Source organism: Strix uralensis, chromosome 31 (assembly GCF_047716275.1).
Source record: "Strix uralensis isolate ZFMK-TIS-50842 chromosome 31, bStrUra1, whole genome shotgun sequence".
Lineage (NCBI taxonomy): Eukaryota > Metazoa > Chordata > Aves > Strigiformes > Strigidae > Strix > Strix uralensis.
In genome coordinates, this window is record NC_134002.1 from 1,073,373 (window position 1) to 1,085,258 (window position 11,886).

Below are 11,886 nucleotides of genomic sequence, written 5' to 3' on the forward strand. Positions count from 1 at the left end.
CACACAGATGTGTCCCTCTGTGCAGCTCCTATTTTGTAGGAGTTGGGAGGAGGTGCATAGTTTTGAGGGGAGGTCTGCAAAGATGGGGTTTTGGCCCAAATATGCTATCTTTGGCCCAATAGCATGGAGGTTCCAGGTAGTAAAGGATTAGCCTGAGAGTGCTTGAAGTGTGGTTTCAGAGGTGATGGAGCTTTTCTTCATAGTGGAAAACAGCATGAGAAAAACATAAGAGAATAAGGTGCAGATTATGGGGTTGAGAATGGACACAAAGAGAAAGAAACATTACCCCAAGGGCAATGTTGGGCTTCAACAAGTCACCCAGAGGGAGTCTGGACCATCCCATAGCTTTGTGTTTCAAGGAAGAGCCAGGGAGGATGGAGAGATATTCAGTGTTGGTGCGGCCTCACCTTGAGTACTGTGTGCACAGCACTGGGCCCCACAACTGAAGAAGGATGTGAAGGTCCGTGAATGCACCCAGAGGAGGGCAACAAAGCTGGTGGCAGGGCTGGAAGGAATGTCACATGAGGGGTGGCTGAGTATGTTGGGTTTGTCTAGTTTGGAGAAGGGGAAGCTGAGGAGTGACCTCATGGCTCCCTGCAGCCTCCTGAGCAGCATGTGCTGTTCTTTTCTTCCTCACATCCAGTGATAGAATGTGTGGGAATAGTTCAAAGCTGCAGCAGGGGAGGTTCAAACTGTACATGAGGAAACATTTTTTACTAAAAGGGTGGACAAACACTGGAACAGGCTTCCTAGAGAGGTGGTTGATGTCCCAAGCAGGTCAGTGTTTAAGAGGCCTTTAGACAATACCCTTAATAACAGCTTTAACTTGGTCTGCCCTGAACTGGTTAGGTAGTTGGACTAGGTGATCGTTTGTAGGTCCATTCAAACTGAAATTATTCCGTTCTATTCTATTCTATTCTATTCTATTCTATTCTATTCTATTCTATTCTATTCTATTCTATTCTATTCTATTCTATTCTATTCTATTCTATTCTATTCTATTCTGTAAGGGAGGTGAAATGCTGAGGTGAGAGCAACATGGGGAAGAAATCATGATGTTGAGAGCCTGCAGGAAAGGAGCTGCAGGTGTGGGACACTGAGCACAGACTGTGGTAAAGACGGTTGAAGGCTCTAGTATATACGAGAACTCCCAGCAGAACTTTTCCCCCTTGCCTATGATTGTTGCCTCTGCAGCTAAGGCCTACCAGGATAAACCTCAGCCTTATGGCACCAGGAGCTCATGGCCTCCTTGCCCCACCCAGGACAGACCCATCAGTGCCATACCCTAGTCCGGCCTTAGCACCGCACATTGCCACATGACACTGCCCCAGGAAGAGCCCTGGGCAATGTGGGAGGGACAGGATCTCCCTTCCCAGGGGCTGCGGGTCAGGCTTTGGCCCTTTGGCTTCAACACATGAAGGCAGACTGAGCATCAGAACCACCTTTACATTGGGTTTGCTACCTCTCATTCCTGCCTTCACCCTCCTGCTCTAACCAGCCCCTGGGGAGGCTTTGTTGGGGATGGCCCTCAGTGGGACCCAGTAACACTCCTGGGAACTGTAGGTGTTGCTTCTGACCTTCACTTCTTCAGCCGTTGGTTCAGGCTCCTCTCAGTGTCTGAGGCTCATGGTCTCAGCACCAAAGACACCGTGGGGCTCATTAAAATGCAAAAAGCCATGTCCCTTCCAATTATTTTCTTCAGTCTTCAAGAGGTCTCTGGAGTGCATGTAAAGGGGAATTTTCCCATGAGCCTTTAATTTTAAGTGTCTTGTATTAGCTTTTCATTTTACAGCAGAAGTGATGGCAGCATTCTCTAATTGATGTTGATGCAGGGGGTCTCCTCCTGCTGTCAGGAGGGGTAGGACCAGCTCCTCCTGGAGGTCAGACACTCCATGGACAACCTGATTCCTCACCTCCCCAGCCCGGCCATTTCTCCCATCGGCCCCCTGGCACTTGCAGCACTTCTCCTGACATCAGACCTCCAGCCCAGCTGCAGCTGGAGGTTACAGCTCCTCTGCACCAGCTCCCACTGGCTTCCCTCAGAGACCTGGCTGCACACGGGCACAGCAGAATTTCTCTTCATTGCAAACAAACAGAAGGAAAACATGGGAGAGTTTAACAAACAACAACCGCCACTGCTCAGCTGTGTGCTAAGGGGAAGCTGCCTCCACTGAGGTTCACCATCCCCAGGGGAGAACCTCACTAGCAATGTTTCAGACAGATCCATGGGAAATGAGAGATATGAACACAGTGAAGGAGGTGGCTGAAGAGAGAATTAGACTGCTGAGAGACAAGGGCAGGCTTCTGACTCCCTGAAGCTCAGAGCTTCAGTTTCAGTTCATACACTTCCTTGTAATTCCCATGTGGTCATGGTGGAAAAACTTCATCACTTTATTCAAAGTTTTCAGTCATCTCAGCTGACAAACTTGGCTCATGTGTTTTTTAAAAGTCTCAGGCAGTTCTTCCCCTTTCCAGGCAGAGCTCAGCTGTCTGACCATGGACATCAAGTGCCCCTTGCAGACGCCCCGGTGTATGTGACGTATTTCCCTGGCACTGGCCACTGACACCCAGGCCAGGAGGTCTCCTGCAGGAGACCAGAGCCCCTCGGGAGCTGCTGGTAGAGGCCGGGCAGAGGGGCCCAGGACACCTGCACTGCCACCAGGCATCTCTTTCCCTGTGACTTAGGGCATCTGTGTCCCTGTAGCTACTTCCGACCCTGGTTCTGGAGATATTTTTGTCTTTAAAATCATAATTAAAAAAATGTTCATGAAATCCCACAAAGCCTGGCATAACAAAACAAAGCAAATTAAACTAAATAGGAGGAAATAAACACAAAGAATTATAAAAACCTGAAAATTGTATTCAAATTTTTTCTTTGCTTTTCTTTTTTCCACATTATTCTTTGTTTCATTTTTATTGACATTTTGTAAACATTTCTGTCTTACTCAGGCCTGCAGCATAAAAGACAGATATTTCTATGTCTGGCAGAGATCCCAGCACCCTAAAACCCCTCCCCACCCAGCAGCATCCTTGCCACTCCTCACCCCTCGCACAAAGAGAGTCACCACTAAGGTGGCAGGCTCTCTAACCTGATACGGGGAAGCTGGGTGACCACCTGCAGTGAAACACCCTGGGTTTGCGTGGCCAGATTTGCACTTGTCTCAACACATCTGTGTTACAGTGTCTGCTCAAAGGGGTCTCTGCATCATCCATGAACACTCCCTTTTTATTCCCTCCAGAGTAAATGAAGAGTGACTCCTTTGTAAGTGAAGAAAGGGAGGAGACTTGTCTCCCCCAATATCAGACACCTCCCCGCAGATGTCTATGTCAGATGAAGTTGTCTAGTCTTCCCCTCCTAGTCAATGGAGACAAAGGAGTTGTCTCCACTGAGGTGTCTGGAGATCCTTTTCCTGGTAGACCAGGAAATGCTCCACAGAATTTCCCATAAGTCATTGGTCACCCTTCCAAGCACCCTGTGGGTACTTCAGCTACCCCAGGGCATCTCAGAGAGCAACAGCTGATGAGTGCAGGCAAAGGAATTACTGAAATGAATTTGCTCCATCACCTTCGCAGGGACTGAGATGTTACTGACCAGCCTGTAGTTCCATGGATGCTCCTTCTTGCCCTGCTTGAAAATGGGTGCAATTTCTGCCATTTCCCACCCTGTTTGCCCTGACACTTCGAAGATGACCAGGAGCAGCCTTAGAATGTCCCCAACCAGCTCTCCCAGCACCCTTGGGCATATCCGCTCTGGTCCCGTGGACCTGTGTGTGCCGAGGTGGTGCAAGTGCTCCCCAGACTCACCTTCCTCTGCCATGGGTGCAGCCCTGCCTGCAGAGATGTTGGTCAGAGACTCAAGAACCATGGAGTCTGGGGGCAGATCTTACCAGGAGAAGAGGATGGGAAAACAATGAGTTCCTCACCCTTTTCCTGGTTTCAGACCCAGATGAGCTTTAGCTTTCCTGCCTCCACCCCTGTACCCCAAGGCCATGTCTGTATCTGCCTCCTGGACAACCTGTTCCCTCTCCCACCCCTGTGCAATGCCTTCTGGTGTGTGAATGCTTCAGCCACAAGATCCCTGTCCATCCCCACCAGCATCCAGCTAGGCCCTGCTCAACTCCCAGAACATCACACTGAGATGTTGCTGGGCTTTAGTATTGTTGTTTATGAGGATCCAAGATGGCTCCATGGATCTTGACTCTTCAGGATCCCACCAAGCGGATGCTGAACCATGTGAAATGTGCTGTGCTGCAGGCCAAGGCTGTCATTCTGCTGTTTGTCTTTTTCCTCTGCCATGGTCACTGCAGCCACGGCTGCCCTCAGCATTCACATCCTCATCCAGTTCTGCCTTGTTCATGAGTATCAGAGTGCAGCCCTCGGCATTCATCACCTGCCTGTGTCCAAAAAGGGAGGGGTGGGTGAGGGGAAAGGTCCCTGTCTGGGTGCTGTCTCTGAGGACACCTCTGTTCCAGCCCCGTGACCAGCTGCAGCAGGCAGGAGGGCAGGCCCCACTCATGGACACCCTGCTCAGCCCTGTCTGCTCTGGAGCAGACCTGACACCAAGCAGCATCTCCCCTCAGAACCACCCCTGGGACTGCAACTTGGAGGGGGCTCACCTGGAAAGAAGTGCCCAGGAGTGAGCCAACACCCAGGCTGTGTGAGGGCTGAGCAGGTGCTTGGAGGCCCAGACAATGAAGCAACCAGGTGATTTAAAATTTCTATGAGGATAACTTGCAGTGGAGGAAGTTGAAGACCTACTGTCAACTGCAGGAGGCGCCTGTACGAGCAAGAGTAGACAGACACCCACACAGCGGTTGTCTAAAACAAGGGGAGACAAATCCCAGGTGGAGTCCACGTGGCATGGGAATGCACCAAAAGGAGAAACTCCTTGCTGTCCACGGATGCTGGGAATGTATTTCAGTCACAGTTGACATTCAGCTTCTCTGATTCCGAGAACCTATGAGTACCTTCAGTGTCCAGACCAATGGCCTGTGAGGATGTTAAAGCTGGATGCAGTGAGCTGCGCGGTAATGTAGAGCTGTCTGAGGCAGTGCCTCCGAAGCTCTCCTTGCAGTCAGTGGAGTGAAGGAGATGTTCAAGACTTGTGTTAGCTGATCACATAAAATACAGGAGAATCAGTGCCCCACAAATATCTGAGCTTGTTGGAGATCATAGGATAAGATCATTGAGGTTCAGTGGAGACCTTGGGTGGTCTGTGGGAAAACCATCTGCTCAAAGAAGGGTCAGGTCTATGGTTATTCTTTGCTTCTTAAGGCTTGGTCCATCTGGGTCTTGAAAACCTGCAAGGATGGAGGACTTCACAATCTCTCAGGGGGAGCAACGCTTGTTCCAGTGCTTGGCTAGCCTCATGGGGAAAAAACTGAGGCCCCCCTGGCTGTGCGGTGCCCCTCAGCCATCCCTTCTCCAGGCTGAAGAAGCCAGTCAGTGGATGGGGCTGAGCAGGACCATGGGGTGTCTCCAATGGCACAAAAGACAAGGGAGCGCTGCATCAGATCCAGCCCATGGGCTTTCCCAGAGGGTGTCCTGAACCACTCTCCAGTCTTGTGTCCCTTTGTCTGCTGACTCCTCACAGTCTCTCCAGGCATTGCAAGACACTTGTTATACCATGGAGTCCTCAGGTTCACATTTTCCTACAGCACAATCCACCTTGCATGGTCACTCACTGCCACCCAGACCCACACACTGTCCCTGGAGATCCCCTGAGCTCTCCTGGCAGCTCTCTATTCCTCTCCAGGATGGCATCTGCCATCAGCCTCACTGCAGGTGCGACAGTGCCAGGCAGGTAAATCAAAGAGCAGTTGCTGTCTGCATGGACATGTGCAACCAAGAAGGGAGGTCTTGCTCCAGCCCTCTGCCCCTAAACAGATCCCACTAGGTCTCTGCGTTTCTCCCTCTGAAACCATCAAGAAGCTCAGAAGAGCAAATGTCCTTTTGAGGGAGCAGAATCTTGAGTGTATTCCTGAGACCAGCTTTGGAAGAGGCATCCAGCCTTCTGGTCCTGCCCTGAGGAGCCCCTTCGGTGATGTTGGTGCTGGCACGGAGGCCAGCTCTGACACTGTGGTTCACACGGCCTGCTCCTGCCTGCAGCTACAGGGGTGCCACTGTGGACACAACTGGACTGTCAGAAGTTACACAAGAGCTTGGAGGTGACACAAATGCAAGGGCACAGAGGGACAGTGTGGTAGTGAGGAGAGCCCAGCACTGAAAAGGCCACGTCCTGCTGCTGACCTTGGCTGTGGCTCCAGGTAAGCAGCAGCCCCAGCTCACAGGCAGCAGAGAGGCAATGCCTGCTGAGGCAGCGAGGGGCAGCCCCGAGGGGCACTGGGGCTGCTCCTCCATGGGGCAGCTGGGCCCTTGGCTCCTGAATCCCTTCTGCCTGCTGGGGCTGGGCCCCCAGCTCTGAGGAGATTTAAGAGAACAGAGGAGAGGCAAATGATTATGGACTGGCTTTTTTAACTATGGAGAGAGCCTGGTTCCTTCTGTACAAGAAGGCTTACAAGCCAGTAAAAATTGGTTCTAAGCTTAAGAAAAAGTTGTATGAATAATACCTGATTGCAAAAAATTATATGTATAAAAAACAAGCACAAACTAAAGAAAAAGATAAACAAAAGATAGGCTGGTATTTTCTGAATATCTGGGAGCTCTATGAGGATGGTGGACACCTGATTAATGCTGGAAAAATGAGTATACACATACTTTCCTCAGGACATCCTTGAGCTCCTGGTTCCTCATGCTGTAGATGAGGGGGTTCACTGCTGGAGGAACCACCGAGTACAGAAATGACACCACCAGGTCCAGGGATGGAGAGGAGATGGAGGGGGGCTTCAGGTAGGCAAACATGACAGTGCTGATAAAGAGGGAGACCACAGCCAGGTGAGGGAGGCAAGTGGAAAAGGCTTTGTGCCGTCCCTGCTCAGAGGGGATCCTCAGCACGACCCTCAAGATCTGCACATAGGACACCACAATGAAAACAAAACATCCAAAAGCTACACAGACACCAACCATGATAAGCCCAACTTCCCTGAGGTAGGAGTGTGAGCAGGAGAGTTTGAGGATCTGGGGGATTTCACAGAAGAACTGGTCCACAGCATTGCCTTGGCAGAGTGGTAGTGAAAATGTATTGGCCGTGTGCAGCACAGCTGTGAGAAACCCAGTGCCCCAGGCAGCTGCTGCCATGTGGACACAAGCTCTGTTGCTCAGGAGGGTCCCGTAGTGCAGGGGTTTGCAGATGGCAACGTAGCGGTCATAGGCCATGACAGTGAGAAGGAAATACTCTGCTGAGATAAAGAAGAGAAAGAAAAAGAGCTGTACAGCACACCCTTGGAAGGAGATGGCCATGGTGTCCAAGAGGGAGTTGGCCATGGCTTTGGGGAGGGTAGTGGAGATGGAGCCCAGGTCGAGGAGGGAGAGGTTGAGGAGGAAGAAGTACATGGGGGTGTGCAGGTGGTGGTCACAGGCGATGGCGGTGATGATGAGGCTGTTGCCCAGGAGGGCAGCCAGGGAGATGCCCAGGAAGAGCCAGAAGTGCAAGAGCTGCAGCTCCCGTGTGTCTGCGAATGGCAGGAGGAGGAACTCAGTGATGGAGCTGCCGTTGGACATCTGCTGCCTCTGTAAATTAGGGACTGCCCAAGGAGGAAAAGTTAGTGAATGGTTAGGAATGACTTATTTTTGCAAAATGTCCTCCATTTCTCACTGTACCCCCACCCCTCCCAGTCTCTGTCCTTCCAGAAAGACCTTCATGCAGCTCCCAGGCTGGAGCTCTGGTGTTTGCTGGCTGAGGGGGCAGTGGGGAGCAAGGGATTCTGCTGGGGGCTCTGCAGGAGTCAGTCCTGCTGTGCCCCAACAGGCAGAGAGGAACCCGCAGTCATCGCTGGTTAACTCCAGTCCAGAAATCCAAGAGATTTCAGCCTTGTCCCTCCCAGGGCCCCCGGCTGCAGAGCAGAGCTGTGGGGCTTTGCTCTTCTGGCTTTGGCTCCTGTTGCCCTGTCCTACCTGAGGAGTGCGTTCTGAAGGCAGACAGCCTGGATATTGCTGCTGCGCTACAAGTGCTCCATGGAGAGTGCGGGGGTGCAAACGGGCAGAGCCTTAGTGCAGAGTGAGGAGAGCCAGGCTGTCCATCAGACTTTCTCTCAGCTGCCCTGGGCTTGCACCGCTGGAATCTGCAGGAGGGTCACACCCAGCTGTTCCCTTGACAGGAAATTGGCTGCTGCTGAGAGCAGAGGAATCCAGTGGAAAACTGCCGTCCCCATTAAAGATCTCTGAGATTTTTGATTCCTTGAGTTTGGGGTGTCTGGCAAAAAGAGCCGGGTTTATCCCCATCCCATGGTCAGCATTTCCCAGAGACCCAGAGGCTCGAAGGGGGCTTGGGCACCTTGCTGCCATGGACACATCTGCATGGCAGGACCTGCAGGGCCAGTTGCTGAGCTGCAGCTGAAAGCCCCATCCCCAGAGAGCCTGAAAACAGGAGCAGCAGCAGCAGCAGGGGCAGGTGGAGAACCAAGGAGCAATGCCCCAATGCTTCTGCCAAGGGAGGCCAGGTCAGGGAGGGACAGATGGGCACTGGGGAGAGTCTCCTCTGCTGCAGCTCTGGCTGCACAGGAGGCAGCTCCTGCCCTGGATCCTGTGGCCTGGAGGGCAGAGGCTCTGCTGGGTGGGGGAGGAGAACAGAGGGGATTATTATGTAAACAGCACTTTCACTGAAGGTCTAATAGGGAGTTGCACAAATACCACCCCCCACCCTGAACCTTTGCTGTCAGCCTATTTCTTTCACTCCCTGTAAATGCCTCTGATGCCTGGAGCTGTCCCTGCCTGGAGCTGTTTCTCTTTCCCCTTATCTCCTCCCTGTCAATGGTCACAGCCCCCATCCCACCCACTGTGTCCTCAGCTCTGCCCTGCAGACCCCTCCTGGCAGCAGGACCATGCCCAGGGGCATCTCTGTGTGTTCAGGGGCTCAGGAGAGGCTCAGACATCTGCACACAAGAAATGGGGTCTTAGAGCCTGCTGCAGAAAGGAGAAATAGATTACCATCTCCCACTGCCCACCCAGTAAAAAAGAGGACACTTACTGTGTTGTGAAGATTTCTCCTCCAGTGAGCTCTCAATATCCTGCCACTGCTGTCTGCCTTTCCCCTCTCTGTGCCCGGCTCCTCTGCCCTCGGTGCCTGCAGGCAGTGCCCTCAGCCCTGCTGCGCTTTGCAGAGGAGCTGCTCCTGGGCAGAGCTGTCTCTCTGCAGTGCTGCCCACTTGCCCTGAGCTCCCTCCATCCCAGGAGCCCAGCCCAGCTCTGCAGCACAGAACCAGCCCAAGATATTTTAATGACCCCTCAGGTGGGTTTGGTGATGAGTCTATGAGCCCAACACTGAGAAGCTGCTGAAGAAACCTCTGAAGAAGTCAAAGTTAGATTCAAACTCCAAAGTTTCTTGTGGCTTTAATGGGTCCCACTGAGGGACACTCTTGACAAAGCCTCCCCAGGCTCCACTTAGAGCAGAAATGTGCAGGCAGTGATGGCAGGTAGGGAAAAGCAGAGCAAAGGTGGCTCTGATGCTGAGGAAACCTGCATGTGTTTCATGAAGCCAAAGGGCCAAGCCCTGACCCCATTAACCAAAGGGCCAAGCCATGACCCCCAGCCTATTGGAAGGGAGATCCTGTCCCTCACCCATTGCTCAGGGCTCTTCCTGGGGCAGTGGGTGATGGAGATGTGCACCTGCCAGGCTCCTGAGTAGGGACAAGGGGGCAATGAGGCCCCAGTGCTGCAGGGGACTGTGCCTCCTCATAGGCATCAGTGGCAGAAACACCAGCCATGGCCAAATCAGGAAGAGGTTGACTGTTTGGGATTTTCGCTTTTCCACAACCCTCTGTCATCTCCACCGCTGGCTGTCCTACTGTGTTTCATCACCTCTTTCCGTGGAGGGTGTAGTCACCCACTCAGTTTTCTCACCTTGCTCTCACTTGATCATCTTCCTTCCTTTACTGATATCTCACTGTTCTCCCTGGCTCTTTCTTGAAGTGTTGGGTTTTGGTTTTTGATATCTTCCAAAAGCCTTGCACTGACCAGACTCCTTCTGGGTGATGTTTTAAACCGCAACACTGGCCTTGGAATGAATACTTATTCTTCATAGTGGAAAACAGCATGAGAAGGAAATAATGCCAGAAAGTGCACTTGGGGAAGAGAAGTCTGTACACACAGAGAAAAACTCCACCATCTCTGAAACCTCTCTTCAAGCACTCTCGGGCTACTCCTATTCTGTCCGGAGTCTCCACACCAGTGAGCCCAGGGCGTTCAGCCTCTGCACACTGCTTATGTGTTTGAGGCCTCCAAACACCATCTTGGGAGATGTCTGGGCACTCTCCAAGATGTTTGCAGATGAAAACGTAGTGGTCATAGGCCAGGAAAGGCAGAGTGAGACTTTCTACCAGCACCTGTAATGACAGGACAAGGGACAACAGTTTTAAACTGAAAGAGGGTAGATTTAGTTTTGTTATAAGGAAGAAATGTTTTACAATGAGGGTGTTGAGACACTGGAACTGGTTGCCTGGAGAACTTCCAGGGAGGGGGTATCCACTTCTTTCCTGGGCAACGTGTTCCAGTGTCTCTCCACACTCGCAGAATTTCTTCCTTATATCTAATATAAATCCACGAGCTTTCCATTTAAAACCCTTACCCCTCATCCCATCCCTACAATGCCTGATAAAGAGTCCCTCCCCATCTTTTCTGCAGGCCTCCTTTAAGTAGTGGAAGGCTGCTAGAAGGTCTCCCTGGAGCCTTCTCTTCTCTGGGATGAGCAACCCCAACTTTCTCAGCCTGTCCTCATAAGGGAGGTGCTCCAGCCCCCTGATTATCCTTGTGGTCTCTTCTGGACCTGTTCGAGGAGGTCCATGTCCTTCTGACATTGGGGGCCCCAGATCTGGACACAGTGCATGAGGTGGGGTCTCACCAGAGTGGAGCAGATTGGCAGAATCCCCTCCCTCGACCTGCTGGCCACATTTCTCTTGATGCAGCCCAGGGCACAGTTGGCTTTCTGGGCTGCAAGCGCATGTTGCTGGCTCACAGTCAGTTTTCTATCCTCCAACACCCCCAAGTCCTTCTCCCCAGGGCTCTCAAAACACTCTTTGCCAAGTCTCTATTTGTGCTTAAGATTACCTCGACCCGTGTGCAGGACCTTGCACTTGGCCTTGTTGAACTCCATGAGGTTTGCACAATCCCACCTCTCCAGCCTGTCCAGGTCCCTCTGGATGGAACATCCCTTCCCTCCAGTGTGTTGACCATATCATCCAGTGTGTCAACGACACCACACAGCTTGGTGTTGTCAGCAAACTTCCTGAGGGTGCACTCGGTCCCACTGTCCATGTCGCCAACAAAGACGTTAAGTCCAAGTGGTGATCCTTGGACGTTGAGCCACTGACTGCAACCCTTTGAGTGTCACCATTGTAGAAGAATTTTAAATATAACCTCTGGTATATTTGAAATAGATTTTAAGGTCTAGTGAAATGTGTTCAGGACTTAGCGATCTTGTAATATTACCAATGTAACCAGAATGCTGCTCCACAGGCCTGAAAAGTGTTCTCAGCCTGCTTCTTGTATAGTCCCAACCCAAAACTTGTTTAAAACCCAGTCAAGCTAATCACATAGACACAGACTGAACAAAGGAAAATTAATTGACTAAACACAGGTGTTTTGTGAGATTAACAGAATTTAGTATATAGAAAGTGCTTGCGCTACCTAAGCTTTTAATAGAACATCCTGAAGTCTTTCTCACAAGAGAACAGCATAAGGCATTGCAGGGTGATGAAAATCCCCTCTGCTGGAGAAACTGTGGGGTCCTGGGGGTCTGGTACTGATAAGGCCATGGGGATGGACCCAGAGTGG

General features: G+C 51.6%; 1 protein-coding gene across 1 annotated transcript; it reads right to left on the minus strand.

The window, feature by feature from the left end:
• Positions 1-6,687: 6,687 nt before the first annotated feature.
• On the minus strand, positions 6,688-7,620 carry LOC141936103 (olfactory receptor 14A16-like). Its single transcript, XM_074852829.1, has one exon. It carries the CDS (start codon positions 7,618-7,620, stop codon positions 6,688-6,690), a length of 933 nt encoding a protein of 310 aa, XP_074708930.1.
• Between the last annotated feature and the right edge of the window lie 4,266 nt (positions 7,621-11,886).

Coding starts and splice junctions, on each gene's coding strand:
- LOC141936103 (XM_074852829.1), bottom strand. CDS start 7,620: ATGTCCAACGGCAGCTCCATCACTGAGTTCCTCCTCCTGCCATTCGCA.